Genomic DNA, 23,185 nt, shown 5'->3' with positions numbered 1-23,185 from the left:
TCGGAGGGGGGGGGGGGGGGGGATGTCCTACATAAATAACATGACCACTTATTTTTTTCATCAAAACGGGACATCTTATTAATTTTTAGTCCCGCCCTAGCCCCGCCCCCAATTTCTTCCATTCATTTTCATGCACACACACTAGCTTATTAATTCATAATGGTAACCATAAAATACCCCCCCCCCCCCAGCACACTACTTAGAGAAAACGTTAATTATCATTTACGAGTTTCGTATTTTTTCCAAATATGTCAAGGCAGATGACTTCAAAATATGCAATGTCACCTCAGTAACTATAGCAAAATAAACAAATATAGTGCAAAATATAGACAGCAGATGTAAATTCTCAAAACTGACATTTTGATCACTAAATTGAAAATAAAATCATTTTTCCTACCTTTGTTGTCTGGTGATTTCATGAGTCGCTGGTTGCACTTCTTCCTGACTGCATATAATCAACAACTTTCTTTCTCTCACAATCCTGCCCCTTTGAGGCCAGGTCTCTTTTACCTGTTACCCTCCCCAGATCCAGTGTCAGTTCTCCTTTGTACCAGGTCTCCCTCCTGTTATGATCTTGATCTCTCTGTTCTTCCTCAGGGTCTCTCCCTCCCCCCTCCCCCTCTATCTGAACCTCCCATAGTCCTGCATCTGCCTCCCATCTTTCCCCTTTGGTCCAGGCCTTTCTTTTGCTTACAACCCCCCCCCCCTTTCTCTCCTTCCTTCCTTCCTCCCCTCATTGCCTTCCAGCCTTTGTCCCTGTCCCGAAGCCAGCCAGCCAGCCTACCACCCTCCCTCAAGAAAAGAAGGAAGGAAGTCTCCCTCCAAAGCCTACCACCGATTCTTCTGCTCCCCTCCACCCGGACCGCTACCACCCACTGCTTCCTGCCCGCCACAACAACCACAGGAAAGGCATGTTCAGGCACCGGCACAGAAGCTTTCTCCCTGTCAATTCTGACATCGGAGAGGAAGTTCCAGGCTTGCTAGACAGCGATTGGCTGGCCTGGAATTTCCTCTTCAATGTCATAATTGACATCGGGAGAAGGCTTTTGGGCCAACAGCTGGACATGCTTTTTCTGCAGTTGTTGCAGCGGTAGGCAGGGAAGCAGGGAGAGAGCCCATACTCCGTGATCACCTGCCCTGTTGTCCCCACACAGCTTTGGGACGCCGTCAATGAAAATGGGACATTTCGGCATCATGAAGCTGTGCGTAGGGACAAATGGTCATATTATACATAAACAAATTCTGCTCTGCTTGGAGGAAAGCAAAGAAGACAGTGAGCACTCCACAAGAACCAGTGAGATGAAGAAAGTCTTGTTTATTTCAGTCTGGCTCTTGTGGAGTGCTCATTGTCCATTCCCACTGTCTTCTTTGCTGTTTGGTAGTTGTGGGACCTTGTCCTGTTGGACTTTTGGTGGCTGCTTGGAGGAAACAAAGGAGTCCTTTTAGTGAGGTGCAGTAGAATCTGGGCTTCGCACGTTTTACTGTAAGATGTTCCAGCACGCTAAGCCCAGAGTCAATGCAATACATTTTAGGGCAGTCTTATTTTTTTTTCAAGTCACGCACTAATAATAATTACATACATGGGGCTACTGCTGCAATGACCGAGCAAACTGCCTCCATGCAAAAGTGTGGAATCTTGAGAGTCACATTCATGTGCTGAAGATCCAGAATAGGCCTCCAATCTTTGGAGCTTTTCTTTGGCACTGAACGGTGGCTTGAACCTTGAGTGCTTTGTTCGGGTGACCTGTAGGAGAGTCCACAAACCAATCTGCCAGAGGCTGGGCAAACTCCCGTTTGTAGCCTGACTGAATTCTGTCCAAGACCCAAGGGTCAGACAAAATGCAAATCCAGGCAAGAAGAAATACTGAGAGCCTAACCCCTATCTGTGGAGGAGCATCTCTCGGCTTGGTGTCATTGTGCCTTTCTGGCAGAGGATGCAGAACAACCAGTGGAAGGCTGGGGACGCCTGTAGCCATCTGGTGCCCTGGGAAAATCTCTGCGATGTGGCACAAGCATACGGGTAGGATCGCTGGGAGCCACAAAATTTAGAGTGACCAGAACCTCTATGATCAGGGAGAGTCTTAGGGCAATAGTCCATCACAGAATCTAAGATGTCATCCAGGTCAGGCTTAAAGGGAAGTCTAGCCAAAGTAGCCCTGGAAGTGGAATCACCAGCCCATTGTCTGATCCAGAGCATCCTGCGAGCATAGATGAAGTATGCTGACACCTTTGCCAAAACTCACATAAGATCATATAATGTATCAGCTATATAATCTGTCCCAGCCAAAAGAAGTTGAAGAGGAGGATTCACAGCCTCAATCTCCAGTGTGTGCAGGTGAGAGAGACAGGCGTGTGCGATAAAAGACGTTGCCAAAGTAGCTTTGATGCCTAAAGCAGCTGCATCAGAGTCCCTGGAGGACCACATCCACATGGCAGTCCTGCATATCTTTTAGCACACCACCTTCACTGGGTAAAAATGTGGGTTTAGTCACCTGCACAACCAAAGAATCCACCCTGGGATGACCCAAAAGCTGATGACACTCCTGTGCCAGAGGATACAAGTGTGACATGTCTCTGGCAATTTTAAGAGCACCTTCCGGAGAGTCATACTGCTCTGAGACCAGCATACTCACATCAGGGTACCAGACAAAGGCAGCAGACTACAAGCTCACACCACAACACTAGGAGGAAGAAGTGGACAATAGTACAGCCCGTTTCAAAATCAATTCGATTCACTTAAGGGTGAATCGATTCATTAAATAAAAAAAACCAACAAACTTACACTGATTCACATCGGTCCTCTTGCCGCCGATATATTTTTGCAAACCCATTTGGCCTTTCCCTCTGCCAGAGTCCTTCTATCTAATGTAACTTCCTGTTTTGGAAGTTACATCAGAAGAAAGGACTTCAGCAAAGGGAGCACCGAGCAGACCTCTGTGCATGGATCGGCGGCAACAAGGTGATTTTTACATTGGTTGGCTGGCTCTCTGCTTCCCGGAAGCATTTCTCCTTTCCTCCCTGCATCTACCTTTTAATTACAGGCAAAACTGGTGATAGTGAATGTGCTTCACTACCCTGCCGCTAGTCCGAGCATCTTCTCTCCATTCGGCTGCCCAAGCGGAAACAGGCAGTTTTCACTGAGGGCAGGCTGCAGTGGAGAAAAGATGCAAGGAGTGGCAGCAGGAGATCGCTGAATCACTACCGCCACCGGCAACAAGTTTTAACATCAAAATAAAGGTAGATGGGGAGATGATGGGGAGGGAATAAATAATGGATCTGAAAACAGATGAGAGGAAGAGAGATGTGGAAAATGGGATTTAGGGAGGGAGGGAGGGAGGGAAGGAACAGAAAGGGAGAGAAGTTGGACACAAAGGATGGTGTGTGGGGGGGGATAGATACTGAATAGGAGGGTAGTTGGTAAGAGAAAGGGAGAGATGGGTAGACCCTGGGGTGATGGGGAAGGAGGGAGAGTTGCTGGATGAAAGGGTAATTGAGAAAAGGAGAGATAGTGGATCTGGGGATGGTGGGGTCCATCTCTGTAGTTGAGGGGATGGAGATGAAAAAAAAGGAAAGATGCCAGACCTCTCTGGTGGAGGGAAGGGAAACAGAAGGGGAATACAGAGATGGAAGATAGATGGCTAGCATGGAGAAACAAGGAAACAACAAATGGGCAAGAGATCCTGGCAAGTGAGTTATCAGAAGATGTTTGTCGCAGAGCCTGGGACCAACATGATTTGAATAATGACCAGACAACAAAAGGTAGAAAAAAATAATTTTATTTTCTGTTTTGTGATTACAATGTGTCAGATTTGAAATGTGTATCCTGCTAGAGCTGGTATTAGACCACGAACATGAGCTAGGATTTAACAGAGAGGAAAAGGCTTGTTTATACCACAGCGCCAGTGTGGGTAGGAGAGTGTAAAGGGGGTGGAATGGCTATAGAGTTGCCTGTCAGCTGGGTGTAGGAGTGTCTGGTTCCCGGTAAGCTTATTTAATAGTATTGAAAGGTTTTGAAATATTTAGTGTGAATGTATTTATTAGTTTTGGGTTTCTAGCTCGCCCTGACCCTGTTGTCACAGTAGAACGTGGTTAGAATGTTATTTTTCCTTTGCAGTACCCCTCCTGAGGAAGCCAATTGTGAAACCTGGGTTGGGGGGTTTAACAGCTTATGGCAGTTGCAATGTGTTAGTACTTTAAATATGCACCCAGAGCAGTGAAAGAGCAGCAGCAGTATCATCCTGCATTCAGATAAGTCACCTATTCTTTCTTGTATGTTACCAAGGTTGGAAATAAATAGTGGTGTTTACCAGCAGGTGGCAGAGACAATGAACTTGCTTTGATGGTCTCTATTTTAACTGACTCTGTGACTTTTCACTATTGCAGTGGTTCTTAACCTGGGTTCGACCGAACCCCAGGGGTTCGGTGAGTCAGTCTCGCGGGTTCGGCGGAGATCAAAACACACCTCCGACTCATATAGCGCTTCGGTCACGTTCAATCATCTATCAGTTATTCAGTGATTTTGATCAAGGCTGATCGTGTACTTGGTTTCTTGATCTATCAATCTGTAACTAATGCCTTATATACATCAATCAATTCCTGATCAAAATTTGTGATTTAACTGATAGATGATTGAACGTGACCGAAGCGCTTATGATTCGTGATGATACACCCCACTTGTCCATAATTGGCTGCAGGTGATCATGCAACATCGCTTGGTCTATCTGTGCTGCAGGGGATTTGATGTGCACAGTAGTCGAATTGTAACTGTTGTGATGGTACGTCGTGTGATACCTATCTTAATATTTTAATCCCTTACTATGTCGAGCAAAATACGAAAGTGGTCGGACGAATATGTACAATATGGATTCACATGATAACGGAACGTGATGGGAGTCAGCGTCCTAATTGCATGATTTGCAATGCCAAGTTGAGTAATTGTAGTCTAGCTCCGGCAAAACTAAGGGAACACTTCCTTAAGCTGCATGGAGATGGAAAATACAAGAACACAACACTCGCTGAATTCAAGGTGAAGAGAGCAAGATTCGATGAAAAGGCTACTCTGCCTGTTCTCGGCTTTGTACCCATCAACAAACCGATCCTCACAGCATCGTACGAAGTTGCTTACCTGATCGCAAAGCAGGGTAAACCACACACCATTGGTGAAACACTCATAAAACCAGCTGTGTTGAAGATGGCGAATATCATGCTGGGAAAAGCGGCTGAAGTTCAGTTATCTGAAATTCCTCTTTCAAATGACATCATCAGCAACAGAATAGAGGACATGAGCAAAGACATCTTGGCTCAAGTAGTTGCAGATCTGATTTCAAGCCCGGCAAAATTCAGCCTTCAACTCGACGAGACCACAGATGTTTCCAATCTAAGCCAGCTTGCAGTATTCGTGCGCTATGTGAAATGATAAAGGAAGATTTTTTATTTTGTAAGCCTCTTACAACAACAACTAAGGCAACTGATGTGAAGAAACTTGTGGATGACTTCTTCAAAGACAACAATCTTTCGTGGGATATGGTTTCTGCAGTTTGTTCGTATGGAACTCCAGCCATGCTCGGAAGAAAGTCCGGTTTTGGTGCGCTAGTGAATGCCGATGCACCACACATCATTGTTACGCATTGCATTCTGCACAGGCATGCGTTGGCAACAAAAACCTTGCCTCCAAAACTGGCAGAAGTTTTAAAAATTGTTGTGGAATGCGTGAACTATGTGCAAAATAATGCTCTAAAGCACCGCATCTTCAAGGAGCTGTGTAAAGAAATGGGATCTGAATTTGAGGTACTTCTGTACCATTCTAACGTTCGGTGGTTATCCTGGGGACAGGTGCTGAATTGTGTTTTTGCCATGCGTGTGGAATTAGCTCTGTTTTTGCAAGAACAGCAACATTGTCATGCAGATTGCTTCAAAAATTCTGAGTTCATTCTCATTTTAGCGTACATGGCTGATATCTTTGTAGCTCTCAATCATCTCAATAAGCAGATGCAGGGTGGTGGAGTCAACATCATCGAAGCGGAAGAAAACCTGAAAGCTTTTCAAAAAAAGCTACCATTATGGAAACGACGAACAGAAAACAATAACTTCGCAAACTTTCCCCTGCTAGACAACTGTGTAAGATCGAAGATGTATCTGGAATCGGAGACATTTCTGTACCCGCGGAACTGAAGCAAACTATTGCCACGCACTTAGATGAGCTTGCAAAGTCTCTCGACGGATACTTCCCTACAAGAGTCATATCCAGCATGGGTGAGACAGCCGTTCACGTTTAGTGTTGAGACAACAGATGTCAATGATGAATACCTCGATGAAATCATTGAAATTCAGCAGAGCCAGGTTCAACAGCAACTCTTCAGAACAACAACGCTCTCAACGTTTTGGTGTCAACAATTGGTAACGTACCCTGTTATTGCTAAGAAAGCTCTGGAAATTTTCATACCATTTGTTACAACATATCTTTGCGAGCAATCCTTTTCGAGGATGCTGGACATAAAAACAAATAAAAGGAACAGACTTTGTTGCGAAAATGACATGAGATTGGCACTTGCCAAGGTAAAGCCGCGCATTTCTGAACTGGTCTCTGAGAGGCAACAGCAGAAGTCACACTGATTTGCAGTAAATTTCATTATTATGTTATTATTATTCGAAATATAGGAGAACTTTTTTGTTTCAAAATTGATATTATTTTTTCCCTCACTGTATAACTATGTTTTGAATTTGTAAAAATCATATTTTATTTTTCCAATAAAGAAGGGTTCGGTGAACATGCATATGAAACTGGTGGGGTTCAGTACCTCCGACAAGGTTAAGAACCACTGCACTAGAGTTTGGTTATGGGTCTAAGCGTTCACTTAGAAATCTAGTCACTGTGTGACCATGAAAGTATTTGGTTGTTTATTTATATGGAAATAAGGTGACTATTTTTTGAATTGTTATATGGTTGTCACCTTTGAAGAAAGAAAGTCCCTTATATTTTAGGTATAAAATAAACCCACCAGGATGGGTTTTTTTTTTTAAAAAAACCCAAAAACACACCCAATTGGGCAGAAAAATCTTATTGAATCGAAAAATTGATTCAATAGGCTGAATCAAATTGAATTTTTTTTCTTTCTTGAAATCGGGCAGCACAAGTGGACAGACCCAGCTGAATGACTAAATTCAACTCCTGCAAAGATTCAGAAATAAGATCTGGCAAAGTCACAGAGTTAAATAAATGCAGGACTGTGGCATCATCCCCAGGTACCAAAATCTCAGAGGGATCTGCAGATCCAGCACACAGACCCTGATTTCCCGACCTGGGAAGTGCTGCACCTGTAAATAAGGGGACAGTAAGCTGGTTATCCGCATTAGGATCCCCCAGATCAGGATCAGTGTAAGAACAGTGACAAGTTTAGTGTCCAGTGAAGGATGTGTCCAAAGGAGCAACGCCACTGAGAGATGCCTTGGAGGCAGGTTGGGACTGTGCAGGTGAAGAAAATATGTTTTGAAACTCATTCCACAAAAATTTCATAGTCCTAAGTATCCGGCTCCTGGGGCGTAGAGTCACCCTTATATGACTTAACTTTGCATATCTTAGGCTGCATATAGTAGCCATGCCAAGCTCCGAAAGTAAAGAGGGCAGTCCTGCCGGGCTAGCCGAGCATCTAATCATCTGCTTCAGCAGGAGAGAGGCTAAGTTTGACGCTACCACCTCTCCCAGCTGCGCCACATGGCGCAAGGACACTCTGAAATCACTAAATTTGCACAATCCTGGCAAGAATCTGCATAAGGAAAGCTCAAGGACTCCATCCCAACAAAGGTTTAGGCAAAATTAGCAGTTTTGGTTAAGCAGGAAGCTTTAGAAAAAAAGATAGCTAAAAATCAAAGATGGCCACCGTTAAGAAATTCACGCCATAATCACGATATGTTTTACACTTACCAAACTCTAAAAACGGCAATTTTAGGATTTTTAGGGTGGGGAAAGCAAAGTTGCTTACCTGTAACAGGTGTTCTCCATAGACAGCAGGGGAATGCAGCCACACTTGATTGGTGAAGTCTCTGACTGAGCCAAACAGCATCAGTACTCTTTCCCATAGTAACAGTAAGCTTTTGAGCTTACTGAGCATGTGCAGGATTGCCTAATCCTTGAGCCCCCTCCCCTCCTCCTGTCAGTTTATTCTCCAGTAAAGAGATGAGGGGATGGCAGGCAAGTATGGCTGCATTCCCCTATTGTCTACGGCGAACACCTGTTACAGGTAAGCAACTTTATTTTCTCCGGAGACAGGCAAGGGATATGCAGCCCCATTTGATTGTCAAGTCCAAGCTGAAGAATCGTATGGGAGGTGGAAACAGTCTATAATGCAAAGATGTTATGCAAAACTGATTGCCCAAAGCAAACATCTTAAGCTAACCCTTGGTCTAAGCAGTAATGCTTGGTAAAAATATGTACAGACAACAAGGTAGCTGGCTCTGCAAAAGTCCTGTATTGGAATGGACCTCAAGTTTGCAAAGGAAGTTGCTGCAGCACGCAGGCTATGGGCTCCAACGGAATCAGGAGGTTGTAGATGAGCTCTTGTGTAGCAAAAATGTATGCAACGTGAGATCCCAGCTGAAAGTGCTCTCTTAGTTGTAGATTAACCACAAGTAGGTGGATTGTAAGACCTGAATTGAGAGGATTTCCTGAGATGTGATGTAGCTTTGATGTAAAAAAGCAGTGCTCTTCTGCAATCCAATGAATGAAGTTTTTCTTCTGCCTCATAGACATGTGGAGATGGAAAAAATGAAGGCAAAGTGATGGTTTGGTTGAGATGGAAATCTGAAACCACCTTAGGTAAGAACTTCGGATGCGTTCGGAGCTGTATTTCGTTAGGAAAAATTGCAAGTATGGATAGTATGTAACTAAGGCCTGAAGCTCACTTACTCTTCTGGCTGACGTGAGCGCTACCAGAAACACTGTCTTCCAGGAAAGGAAGGTGAGAGAGGCAAAACCCAGTGGTCGAAGGGCTCTGACATCAATTGATCTAGCACAACATTGAGGTCCCATGCTGGAATAGGGGTTTTCAATGGAGGTCTAAGATTGTTGAGACCTCTCAGGAAACGTGCCATGAGAGGGTGTTGCGAGATTGGTTTACTGTTGATCAACGATTAGTATGCTGAAATTGCTGATAACTGAAGTCTGACAGAGTTCGTCTTGAGCCCTGAATCATACAAAAGCAGGAGATATGTGAAGGCATGGTCCAGTGGGAAATGGAGCGGTTGTAAACCATGATCCTGAGCCCATACTGAAAAATGTTTCCATTTTGCTGCATATGATTTCTGCGTAGCAGGTCGACGTGCTGCAAGAAGAACTTTTTCACAGATTGGGAAAGCGGGAGATCCGTTAGGAGTGAGCTCTCAATTTCCATGCTGTGGGACTCAGACTACGGAGATTGGGATGTAGCAGCTGGCCATTGTGTTGAGACAGAAGAGATGGATGATCACCCAAGGATACTGGGGTGTGTGCATCCAGTGGATCCAGAAGCAGTGGAAACCAGACTTAAATGGGCCATCTGGGTGCAATGAGAATGAGATGTGCTTTGTCTGCTCAAACTTTCTGAAGCACTCTGGAGATGAGAGGGAACAGTGGGAACACAGAATAGAATGTGGTTCAATGTAATTGAAAAGGCATCCCTTGTAAGAGCTCGTGGCGATGAATACAGGGAGCAAAAGAGGATGTACTGTGCATTGATTGGAGAAACGAAGAGATCCACCTGAGCAGTCCCCCATTGATGGAAGATGGATGCTAGTACTGCAGGACTGACGGCCCATTCTTGTGGGTCGAATTTCCTGCTGAAGAAATCTGCCAGGATATTTTGATCCCCTGGAATGTAGACTGCACGAAGATCGATGCTGAGCATCAGGGCATAAGACTAGAGGCGATAAGCTTCTCTGCATAGTTTGAGGGATCCGGAACTGCCCTGTTTGTTTATATAGAACATGGTCACTTGATAGTCAGTCTGAAGGAGAATTTTCTTATGTACTATCCCAGTGTCGAAAAGCTTGAAGCGCATAGAACACTGCTCCAAGTTCCAGATGATTGATATGAAGGGACTGCTCAGATGGTGTCCACTGACCCTGCGTGCAAAGATTGTTGAGGTGTGCTCCCCTTCCCTGAGTAGAAGCATCAGTAATGATGGTTAGAGAAGGTGGTGGGAGTTGAAAAGGACATCCTGCCTGAAGGAAGGTGGAGTGAATCCACCACAGAAGGGAATCTTTGATTTTGGACGGCATGGGAATCAGCTGTGACAGCAGGTGTAGACGCTGGTTCCAGTGCAGTTTGAGGTGCCACTGTAATGGGTGCATGTGAAGTCTTGTATGTGGCACCAATGCAAGGCTGCCATGTGGCCTAGCAGCCGTGAAATCTCTTGAGCTGGGAAGACTATCTGGCTTGGGTTGCAAATATAAGACCTTTTTGGATAAGACTCTTGCATTCCAAGTGGGTAAGCAGCAGCCTTGGCTGGGCAATTACATTGGGGGAGTTATGCCTTATGGTGCATTTTGAAAAGGAATTAAGTCAGTGCTGTTTGACAAATTTATTTCCTAACTGTGGGTACTATTGGTAGTAAAATTTTACACTATGCATATGTAAGAAACTTGTATTTTTAATCATTTGTATTTCGCTGATTGTCCAATCTTTTTATTTTTATTTTATATTTATCAAATTTTACATTTTATAAATCAAGTATCCACTTGTACAGAAAGTTGAAGAAAAGCAGAAAAATAATACTCATAGGTAAAATACATAATAATCAACTAAATAAAATAAATGTTTAGCTTAAATTCAGCTCAAGTCCTCAAAATTAGATCCAAGATGGATGAGGCGGACATATTAACAGATGCTGACAAAAATCAAATCAAATATTAGGAAAACAAAGTCCCTTAGCTGAGGAAGGATATTATTTATTCAATTGGACCTCGCTTGATTTCCCTTCATCCAGTCGAGTTCCTGCCAGAAAAGCTGTCAACTGGAATGGCTCAAAGAATACATATTTCTTCATATGGTACTGTATTACACATTTGCAAGGGTGTCGTATCTTATGTGTAAACCGCCTAGAAATCGCTTGGTTATGGCGGTATAGAAGAATAAAGTTATGTTATGTTAATCGTATGATTACCTGTCTTTCTTGAGGCAGATAGGCCCTTGCAGCGGTGGTGTCCAGAAGTGCTCCGATGAAAGTTAGGGTACACACTGGAGTGAGTTTGGACTTGTCGAAGTTGATGATGAAGACCAGACTTTGCAAAGTATGTACCGTGGTCTGAATGGTGAAAAGACGACGGTCCTTGGAATGAGCCAGTAATAGCCAATCATCCAGGTATGGAAACACTATGTGTTCTTAAAATGTGTTGCCACCACTGCCAGGCATTTGGTGAATACTCGTGGGGCTGACAAGAGGTCGAACGGTAGGACCTTGTATTGGAAATGGCGATTGAGAAATTTGAACTGAGAAATTTCCAATGGGAGGGATGAATGGGAACACGTATAAGCATCCTTGAGATCTAGGGCAGCTAACCAATCATGCTGATGAAGTAGAGGCAGAATCACCGAAACGGAGAGCATTCTGAACTTCTCTCTTTTGCGGCAGACATTGAGAGGTCTGAGGTTGAGTATTGGACGAAGACCCTGTGTCTTCTTGAAGATAAGAAAAAACTTTGAGTAGAACCCGGTTAAGTTGAATGGGTGGTACTTCTATAGCATTGTTTTGGAGAAGAAGTGAGATTTCTGTTGCCAATTGAGACATATGTTGAGGAGGAACTATGGATGGAGGTGGAGCTCTGGAAGGCAGGGTACAGGATTGGAAATTTAGTTGATAACCCTGAAGCACAATATTGAGGACCCATTGGTCTGTTGTGATCTGCTGCCAAATTGAGTAAAATTGTATTAGTCAAAATCTAGGAGCAGGCTTCAGTGTCGGGAGAAACGGCCTGCTGCTTACCGCCCCGAGGACGTTGTCTAGGATACTGAGATATCTGCACACGTTGCAAAGAAGCTCTGGCATAAGGTGTAAATCATCTCCTTGGATAATATTGCTGGAAGAACTGTTGTGGTTGATACATTCTGCTATAGGGATTAGAAGAAGGGTGACAAAATTGGTTAGACTGATCCGAGGGAGTAGCCTAAAGTTCTTGGCTGGCTGAGGAATCCTCCTTCAGTTGAGAAACAGTGTCTTTCACCTTTGTGCCAAAAAGGCTGTCTCCTAAGCAAGGAGCATCCGCCAGCCTGTCATGAAGATCCTCCCTAAGATTTGTTGCATTCAGTCACACAGTACATCTGGCAGCTATGGCCACAGCTGCTGTCCTGGTGATCATGTCATAGGCGTCATAGTTGGTTTTAATTAGATGGTAAGTGGATTCCTGAAGAGCCACCTGTAAACTGTGAATGGATTCAGGCGAAGCCGATTCCAGCTGTTGTAAGATTTGAGTACTGAAAATGTAAAATCTGGAGCTGATGGGCCATAATTCTGGCGGAGAGCATAGCACCCTGGTAGACCTTGTGGCCTGTAGAGTCCAAGAGATGACAATCTTTAACAGGAGCATTAGTGATGGCCTTACCCTTTTAATGGCTGACTCCGAAACCATAGAATGGTGAGGAAGCTGAAGGGAATCATGACCAGGCGCCTTCTGCACCTTATATTTAATTTCAAGGCTCTTGGAAGCCATGGATACTGACCATGGCTTTTGCCAATTATTAAGCTGAAGATCCTGTAGGATTGGATGAGGGAGTTGTATCTGGAGTAGGACTGAGAAGAGAAGATACCTTTTGTAAAAAACTTGGGTAAGACTGCTCCTCTGTGACAGCTGGCTGGGGCACAGGCTGGTCAGGTTCTTCTAAGTCCTCAGGCAAAGACTCTTGCTTTTCCAGCTATTCCCTGGAAGATGATGGACCCTAGGATGGAGAGGAACAAATGGGAGTTCCAGGACTTCAATACATAACAGGGAGGATGCCTACCTCAGCTGGTGGGGGTGTTGGATTCACACAGCCAAGACATTGTTGAGGCTCTAAAACAAGAATAGGAGGTGCAGGGACTGTTTGTTGGAAAAATCCCACACTCTCCTGCATAAATTTTTGAAAAATGGTGAAAAAAAATGCCATTGACTGAAAGGACTGAGAATCAGTAGAAGCAGCAGCTAGCACTAAAGGAGACAAGGCTAACCGTTTAGGGGGTACCTGTGATTGTGCCATATCCAGCAAAGGAGGCATTTCATTTAGGTTTTGAAGTCTTCTTCACCTGCTTTGGCCCAAATGCTGCAGGCAAATCTGTTAGGGAAAGCAGGGGAAAGGACCGCGAGGCCACAGTTGGGCCCACGGGAATTCCTTTTGAAGAGGATGCCGCTGTGAGGCTGGTCACTGAAGCCTGTTCAGCGGGGCGTACCAAAGTTGTTGCCAACGGTGAAAAGGAGGTGTTTTGCTTCTGTACCACTGGGAGTTTTTTCTTTTCCTTGTCCTTTCTTGGAGGCGCTGCTGCAGCTGTACCTTTATAATTCGTCAGCTTTGGCAGGTGTACACTACCCTCCCCTACCGGAACCGAAGCGGGGCCCTGATGGGAGGGAGCCAAAGAAGTCAGCTGTTTTCCCGGCGTTTTATCTTTGCCAGCGTGTAGCATCGTTGAAGGCATTGACATTGAAAAGAGTCTTCACGGTCCTAGCAACCGCCGTGTGAGAAGCACAGGAGGCAAGTAAAAAATATCCATCGGCTTCTATACATGAATCGTTCGATGTTATCTTTTTTTTTTTTACAGCTGTTCACTGGGCAGGGAAAATACTTACGGTTTGTTGAAATCAAGCAGTCTGTCTGAAAGTGGAAACAGTGAGTGAACTGTAACTTGAGTGAACTGTAACTCGTAGACTTTTAAGATTCTTTGTTTCTTTTTTTTTTTTACAGGATGCCCTAAGGGCTTGAAAACTAAGGTTTTCTGACAAGAAATCATTATATTAGTAATCTTTTGTGTTTTTCTCTAAAGAGGGCAAGAGAGCCACGACTGTCAAGGAACATTTCAGAAAAAAACTGGACGGGAGGGGGCTCGAGGAGTAAGCAATCCTGCACATGCTCAGTAAGCTCAAAAGCTTACTATATCTATGGGAGAGAGTACCAGTCAGAGACTTCACCAATCAAGTGGGGCTGTATATCCCCTGCCTGTCTCCGGAGAAACACAGGAACATGCAGAAAAACTGAAAACCCCACTTTTCAAACCTCCCCCAATTCACCTCACAGGTAACAGCCTGTACTCACTGTAACCTGTTTGAGGATCTGTGTTGCAGCCTGTCTCAGTTACCTTAACAGCAGCTGGATGAGAAAATCACTGCCTCATGCTGGGAATACCTCTGCAAAGCTGATTTTCGGGCTGCCAGTTAGACCTTAAGCCTGACTTCACCTTCATCCCTGCAGACCGAAGGATGCACACTAGGACAGGCAGAGGCAAAGAGACACAGCCGAGACACTGCTGAGTCTCCTAAGGGCACCCAACAGCCTGCACTCGACCCCTGCATAACAGTAGGTAAGACCACTTCAGGAACAGGCTTGAGCTCCAAACAAAACTATGTAGACTGACTAACAGGTACCCACTGGGATTGGCCTGTCAGCTACAGACTGAAATCTGTATGTTCTCCAAGCAGGCAGAGCTGAAAAAATGCTGAGCTGAAAAAACACTCAGAGCACCAGAAACCCCGAGAAAGGGATGAAAAATACACTGAATAAAATAATAAAATGTGGAGAGCAGAATAAACATTCCTGCAGGTATGTGTGCAGAAGGAAAGAACTGCAGATGGAGCCAAAGAGCCCAGTGAAGTACAGCAGAGACAAAAGTAAAAATCCAGAATGAATTCCTTCTGCAGTATGTCTCACCTACTGCACTGGAATTACAATTGCAACATTATGTACTTTTTTTAGATGGCAAAGCTAACTCCAGTACTTCAGGAACTGCTACCAACAGCACTGAATTTGGATGTGCAACTTCTTGTACCACTGAAATATCATCATAAATACCTATACAGCATGCTCCTGGGGTTAAGACTATGATTCTTTGGTGCAGATCTAACTGGAAATTCTTGGAGATCATTTTAAAAAATGCTTGTGAGGAGTACGAACATCACAGAATGTCACTTATTGGGAAATGCAGTAGATGTTTCTCCTCTGGATTTACATCACGCCTTATCAGGCCTACAAGATGACGATCAGAGAGAATGACTTTTGTTCTAAATGTTCTCAAGTTCATGCATATTTGGCCCATATGTTTTGGTCATCTATGTGTTCTATTTATCTCAGAAATATCATTGGAGGTTCACCCCATCCCCTATGTTTCTCTTCGATAGGCCAATGTGACTAAGCTGGTTCCTAAAGTAGCAAATGCATTCTTAAAGCAGGCCTTGGTGGCAAGAACATATCTTGCTTAAGTGGAATGTCATATGAAACTCTTTCTTTGTTACAATGAAGATCTTCCATGTTAACATATGAAGATCTTTCCATTGTTAACATATGAAAAAATAAGTGTGTGAAGCCTAACCTAGTAAAGGCCGGATCTTTCAATGTATTTTGGAACCATTCTGGAACTCCCTCTCTCCTCATGCTTGAAGTAGAATTTTTTATTACCTATAGTGTACTCAATTGGTTAAATTGCATAAAGGTTTGTGGGGTGGGTGGGTAATAGGGACTTTTTTAATGTTAAGATCATTGTTTACAGAGTTTGAAAGGACTTCATTTTTGTATCATTGGATATAACCAATAAAAGATTTCATAATAAAAACTTGTTATTCCTGCATTAACTGGGATCCAGCTAAACCTTGGTTTTAAAAGGTAGTGCTCTATCATAAGGATACTTGCAGCTGGTAGGGCTGATAGCTGGCTTGAATTCTGAGGATGCAATCTGTCTTTATATAATTTATCTATTACATTTTATGTAAGTTGGAAATGGAAACTAGTTCACAAATAGCAATCCTTAGAACACAGTCAATTTATCTAAACATGTAGAAGAATGACAGCTGAAAACGTAAGACAGTTGATATAACACACAAGATAGACCAATTAGGTCTATAAAAGATGTCTCAACTGAAACACACACAGGTCAAACTATACCACAATAACCAAGTAATCTGGAAAAACAATGAACAAAATGACTTCAATAATGCCCTTTAGGTACCCCATTCTGACTTGTGATTAAAACTAAAAAAATATGATATTAAGATAATTTCATGTTAATATGAATTAAATATACATAAGGGGTTTTCAAATTATGTTCTTCCCTGTACTGCTTTCAAAAACCAAACAAAAACCAATCACTCCACCTAAAACCCGCTGCTCTTTATTTCAGTAGCATCAGTGAACCAAACTGTAAAGACCAGCCATATACCATATTTTCATGGCACTTCTGGAATTGCTGTTTTTAGAACCTATTACATCAATCTAACAAGTCAGATAAGTCAAAAAGCACAGTTACTTACCGTAACAGGTGTTATCCAGGGACAGCAGGCAGATATTCTCACTGATAGGTGATGTCACCGACGGAGCCCCGGTACAGACCACTTCAAAAGTGAATCGCCACTTTAAGTCTTTGGAAAGTTCACAGTAGCCCGCACTGGGCATGCGCCTTCCCGCCCAACGTAGGCGCACAGTCCATCAGTTAAGATAAGCCAGCTAAGAAGCCAACCAGGGGAGGTGGAGGGTTGTGAGAATATCTGCCTGCTGTCCCTGGATAACACCTGTTACGGTAAGTAATTGTGCTTTATCCCAGGACAAGCAGGCAGCATATTATCACTGAAGGGTGTCCTCCAAGCTAGGTGTCCTCCAAGCTAACTAGAATGGGATGGTGGGAGGGTTGGCCTTTAGGAAAATAAATTTTGTAATACAGATTGGCCGAAGTGTCCATCCCGTATGGAGAAAGACTCCAGACAATAGTGAGAAGTGAAGGTATGAACTGAGGACCAGGTGGCAGCTTTACAGATTTCCTCAATGGGAGTAGATGTAAGGAAAGCAACAGAAGCTGCCATAGCTCTGATTTTGTGGGCTGTCCCAACTTGTTTGCATCAAATGAGACGAAGAGTTGGGGAGAAGTACGATGAGGCTTTGTCCTATCGATGTAAAAGGCCAAAGCACGTTTACAGTCTAGAGCAGGATCTCAAAGTCCCTCCTTGAGGGCCGCAATCCAGTCAGGTTTTCAGGATTTCCCCAATGAATATGCAATGAAAGCAGTGCATGCACATAGATCTCATGCATATTCATTGGGGGAATCCTGAAAACCTGACTGGATTGCAGCCCTTAAGGAGGGACTTTGAGACCCCTTGTCTAGAGTATGTAAAGCAATTTCTCCTGCATGAGAATGAGGCTTAGGGAAAAAAACTGGGAGAACAATTGACTGATTGAGATGAAACTCCGTGACAACTTTCGGTAGAAACTTTGGATGCGTGTGTAGAACCACTTTAGTATGATGAAACTCTGTGATCTGTCACCAAGGCTTGCAATTCACTGACCCTCATGGCAGAGGTGAGAGCAATAAGGAAGACAACTTTCCAGGTGAGAAACTTGAGATGAGCTGTGGCCATTAGTTCAAATGGCGGCTTCATCAACCTGGAAAGAACCACATTAAGGTCCCAGAAGACAGGCGGAGGTTTGAGAGGTGGTTTAACATTGAAAAGTCCTTCCATGAATCTGGAGACCAGAGGATGAACAGTAAGAGGCTTTCCCTCAACTGGTATATGAAAAGCTGTAATAGCGCTGAGATGGACTCTGATAAAATGTAGATTTGAGCCCAAATTCAGACAGATGAAGAAGATAGTACATAACCAGATTCACGGATAAGGAAGTTGGATCGTGATGATGAAGACGACACCAGGAAGAAAACCTAGTCCACTTTTGATGGTAACATTGTTGAGTGGCTGGTTTTCTGGAGGCGTCGATAATATTGTGGACAGACTGAAAGAGATGTAATTCAGATGGATTCAGCCCGAGAGAAACCAAGCTGTCAGGTGCAATGATTGCAGGTTGGGATGTAGAAGTGATCCTTGATGCTGAGTAAGTAGAGCAGGAAAAACTGGAAGAGGTATGGGCTCCCTGGAGTTGAGCTGAAGTAGAAGGGAGAACCAATGTTGTCTGGGCCACCGAGGAGCGATTAGAATCATGGTGGCTGACTCTCTTTTGAGTTTGAACAGTCTTTTAACATAAGAGGAATTGAAGGGAATGCATAAAGAAACAGGTCCGTCCAATCCAGGAGAAACACATCGGTTTCCAGACGGAGAGGAGAGTAAAGTCTGAAGCAAAACTGGGCAACTTGTAATTGTGGGGAGCCGCAAATAAGTCCACCTGTGGAGTGCCCCATTCAGCAAAGATGGACTGGAGAGCTGCAGAGTTGAAAGTCCACTTGTGAGGTTGAAGAATTCTGCTGAGGTTGTCTGCTAGGGAATTCTTCTCCCCTTGAATGTAGACAGCCTTTAAGAAAAGGTTGTGAGCAGTCGCCCAAGTCCAGATTTTCTGGGCCTCCTGACATAACAGGAGAGAGCCCATGCCTCCTTGCTTGTTTATGTAGTACATTGCTACTTGATTGTATGTGCGAAGGAGTAGGACTTGAAGGCAGAGAAGATGATGGAAAGCCTTGAGGGCATAATACATCGCTCTGAGCTCTAGGAAATTGATGTGAAATTTCTGTTCCCTGGCAGTCCAAAGACCTTGGCTCTGAAAGTTGTCCATATGTGCCCCCCAAGCGTAAGGAGAAGCATCTGTGTAAGTACCTTGTGATGAGAGGGCAAGTGAAAAAGGAGACCTCTGGATAGATTGGAGGAGGTCATCCACCATTGAAGCGACTGCAAAAGAGATGATGTTACAGATATATGCTGCGAGAGTCGATCAGTCTCTTGAAACCACTGAGACATAAGGGTCCACTGAGGAGTGCGAAGATGAAGCCTTGCCAGTGGTGTCACATGCACAGTGGAAGCCATGTGGCCCAGAAGAACCATCATGAGTCTCACAGAGATTGATTGAAGAGCAAGCATTTGTTGACAGAGGTGGACGAGAGCATTCAGTCAATCCGGAGGAAGAAATGCCCTCATGAGAGTGGTGTCTAGGATAGCTCCAATGAACTGAAGACATCGAGTCGGAATGAGATGTGATGTGGGGAAGTTGACTTCAAATCCTAGAGCCTAGAGAAAAGAAATGGGCTGAGATGTTGCTTGGACCACTTCCTGAGATGAAACAACCTTGATCAACCAGTTGTTGGAGACCGTGTGATCTGAGAGATGTGGCCACTACAATCAGGCACTTCGTGAAGACTCTGGGAGAAGATGCCAGGATGAAGGGAAGAACCTTGTACTGGCAGTGATGTTGATTTATTTGAAAACGGAGATATTTCTTGGAAGCCGGATGAATTGGAATATGTGTGTATGCTTCCTTGAGATCCAGGGAGCATAGCCAGTCATTCTGATTGAGAAGTGGATAAAGTAGGGCGAGGGAAAGCATCCGTAATTTCTCCCTGACTAGAAATTTGTTGAGATCTCTGAGATCCAGAATGGGTCACAGTCCTTCCGTCTTCTTTGGCACTAAGAAGTAACAGGAGTAGAATCCCTGGTTCTTCTGAGAAAGAGGAACTTCCTTGATGGCATTGAGCAGAAAAAAGGATTGAACCTCCTGGAGAAGAAGAGAGGACTGTGCAGGATCCAAAATAGACTCTCTTGGCGGGTGATCTGGAGGCAGAGTGTGAAAATGGAGAGTATAACCCTGACAAATGATGTTTAAGACCCAGAGGTCTGAGGTTATGAGTTCCCAAAGAGTGATGTAAAGTTGGAGACAGCCTCCGATGGGCTGAGGCAGAGGATGCAAAATACTGACTGTGGCTATGCCCTGAAGAAACATGTCAAAAAGGCTGGGCAGGTTTTTGAGGAGCAGCCTGTTGCTTAGGTTGTTGAAGAGGTTGCTGCTTCTGTCTTCCATGTTGAGGCTGAGCAGGAGCAGCAGCCTTAGCAGCAAACCTGCGTTGGTAGGAAAGAGCCAGCCTAAAAGAACGAGGAGGAGGAGGTGGAGGTTTCTTCTTAGGCTTGACTACAGTGTCCCATCTGGTCTCGTGGGCAGATAATTTTTGTGTAGCTGTGTCCACGGATGGGCCGAAAAGTTCATTCAAGACACGGAGCATTTGCCAGGTGATCTTAGTGATTAACATCAAGTTCAGAGACATGGAGTCAGGCAAGGCGTCTCATGGCCACAGACATGGCTGCAGCGCGGGATGTAAGCTCAAACGTGTCATATGTAGAGTGGACCATATATTCCCGTAATTGAAAAAGATCAGAAATATGTCGTTGGAAAGCAGGAAGCTTGCGTTCTGGGATATATTTTTGAAATAGGGAAACATGTTTGATCAGATGTTTCAGGTAAAAGTAAAAATGGAAATTATAGTTTCTAGACCGGTTGGCCAACATGGCATTCTGATAAAGGTATTTACTAAATTTATCCATCAATTTGCCCTCTCTGCCAGGGGATACAGAGGCATAGACACTAGCCCCTGTAGACTTCTTCAAGGTGGATTCCATGACTAGGAACTCATGGAGAAGTTATGGTTTGTCAAATCCTGGAATAGATATAAAGATTCCAATTTTTGAGGAGCCACAGGAATAGACAGTGGCGTTTCTAGATTTTTATAGAAAGTTTCTATCAGAATGTAATGAAGAGGAAGCTTGAGGAGTTCCTTTGGCAGCTGGCCATAGTTTAAAGCCTCCAGGAACTGCTTACTGTGTTTAGAGTCTGCTTCAAGTGGAATAGAAAGGGCTTCAGATATCTGGCGAAGAAATCTGGAAAAGGTGGACTTTTCAGAAAAAAACAGCAGGTTTCTGAGAAGAACATTGAGGTGAATCAAAATAACTCTCATCAGCAGAGAAGAGTGGATCCTGCTCAGAGTCTCCCAACAAGTTTGAATCCTGGATGGAATGTGGAAGGTGTCGGTGACTCGGTGTCAAAGGCTCAAGATGCTTCATCTTACGCAATGCCTTCCCGGACTGCACCAGAGTCACCTCTTGACATGTTTGTGTCGAGGATGACTGGTGCCATGGAACTGGAGGTATCAACTCCCATGTCGAAGAACTCCACACCGGGGTAGCATCAGATGTAGGTGTAGTCGAGTTGTGGGCTCAGACCGGACCACCACCAGGAGAGTCGGTGTTGACATGGGCATAAGCTGCGTCGGCACAAGCATCTGGAAATGCTCACCCTGTTCCTCCCATAGCAAGTTGTCAATCTTTTGCTTTAGGGAGAGCACTGGTACGGCTGGCCTCTTTGCCGGTACCTTCGGTGCTGCGCTATGCTCTGGCGATGAGGAGGCTGATGTTGAGGCACTCACCGATATCGGAGTGGAGCGCTTTCGGGACTTTTTCGAGGTTAGCAGGACTTGGCTCACTTCTACTTTGACCTGGGTCCCAGATGGAGTAGGGTAAGACTTCTTAGCCGGCTTATTCACTGTGTGCTACGACACTGGAGGAATCTCATTCGGTGTCGAGATGAGCAGTGTCATTGTGGTCGGTGCTGGTGTTGGCAGCTATGTCAGCTCCCCTTCCATGGCGACACTGAATAGTCGTTGCTATTGTAGAAGGCGGTTTTTCAGAGTTCTTTTCTGAAGGAAGAACAACAGGTGCAGGTCTCGGGATGGTGCTCTAGCTCCAAACCCTGGAGGCACCAGCGATACAGGCCAGTCACAGAGATAGGCCAAGCACAGCGACCGCACTTTTTGAATCCCGTCAGCGGACATGATATCGATAGGAACACCGCCACAGCTAAATTGAAATCGATGGTCAAGGCAAGCAAACAGGCCCTGCTGGGCTAAAAACCTGTGAGGGGAAAAAGAAATAATTATTGTTTTTTTTTACCAAAGGTAAGGTAAAAGTAAAAGAAGAAAACGAAAAATGAAAATGACTAAAAAGTCACAAACGCGCAAGCGAGAAGGCAAAAACAGTTTGAACGAACGTTGAAAAGCGTCTTCTTAGCTCCGTGGAAACTAAGGAACTGAGGGCCCGCGTGCCTACGTCAGGTAGGAAGACACTTGCGCATGCGCAGTATGGACTATCGCAAACTTTCCAAAGACTTAAAGTGGCAATGCACTTTTGAAGTGGTCCGTACCGGGGCTCCGTCGGTGACGTCACCCATCAGTGAGAATATGCTGCCTGCTTGTCCTGGGATAATGGTTTATCATCTAGTGACTGCCGGGAAAGAAAAACATCTTAAACTTACTGAGTCTTGTTCCATTCCATGGAACTATCAATTTTCTGTGGCTCATTTCAGATGTAATCAAGTGCAAACAAAAATATGCCCTCCCACATTATATTTTTAATGTGACTTATAGTTTATATACTGTCAAAGCCAGGTCCAGAACAGTCAAATTCCTATTACAGTTGCTGTAAAGCCTTTTCCAATTCAAAAGTTATTCATTGACTGTTTCTGAATTCTTAGAACAGTAATACAAGCATATAGACTCCTCCTGTAGAATTTGGGACCATGGAATGTTTCACAACCTGTGTCAGTCTTATGTACTGCCATGTGCATTACAGACAACATCCCCATTTTTATGCCATTGTCCAAAAAGAAACAGGCACACTGTAAAGACAGGAGTGTTTGGGGTGAATACTAGATGCTCAGTTTCTGTGGTTCAGCTTTTCAGTGCAATTTCTAGCCATCTCCCTTTTGTTTTAATTAAGGCTTTACCGAAGTACCAAATATTTTTATTTTGTTCTTTTGCAACGGAGATTAGCAAGTTCATAGATGTGTATGGTCTTGGAGTGACAATAGCAGAAACGCTATCAATTGTCTTCTTTACAAAAGTAATATCTCACTGGTGGCCCAGGCAAGTCTTCATCTCCATCGATTTCTGGAGCAAAGGACACTGTTAGATCAACATATTTTTTATCTGCCGACGGTTTCACAAGTTTGTGCATCCTGAAAAGGTAAGTAAAAAGGGAAAATGCAGTTAATCAACAGGGAGAACATCAGATTTGGCTACCTTACTAGCCCATATACATATCTCATAAGACCATTCTGTTGCTTAGGAACTCAATAATGTAAAAATTCTTCCTATGTTGTATAGTATATTACGAGATCACTGGAGATACATTTAAAGTGTCAAAAAATAATTAAAATTTTAATATAAATTTACATTTTGTGACAGGTCCTCCAGTTTACACAACTCAATTATCAGGCCCGGTCTGTAACATT

The 23,185-nt window shown here is 44.1% G+C and overlaps 1 protein-coding gene across 4 annotated transcripts in view; it reads right to left on the bottom strand.

The window, feature by feature from the left end:
* Positions 1 to 19,379: 19,379 nt before the first annotated feature.
* The window catches only part of UBA6 (ubiquitin like modifier activating enzyme 6), a 328,373-nt gene continuing 324,567 nt past the window's right edge, over positions 19,380 to 23,185 (bottom strand). For all 4 annotated transcript variants that reach the window (XM_033914779.1, XM_033914755.1, XM_033914773.1 and 1 more), the window contains one exon: positions 19,380 to 22,909. In XM_033914779.1, coding sequence (XP_033770670.1) covers positions 22,774 to 22,909 — 136 coding nt within the window. In that variant the 3' untranslated portion in view covers positions 19,380 to 22,773. The remainder of the gene's footprint in view (positions 22,910 to 23,185) is intronic.

This window comes from Geotrypetes seraphini, chromosome 1, assembly GCF_902459505.1.
Source record: "Geotrypetes seraphini chromosome 1, aGeoSer1.1, whole genome shotgun sequence".
NCBI lineage: Eukaryota > Metazoa > Chordata > Amphibia > Gymnophiona > Dermophiidae > Geotrypetes > Geotrypetes seraphini.
This window is presented reverse-complemented; position numbering and strand designations above follow the sequence as displayed.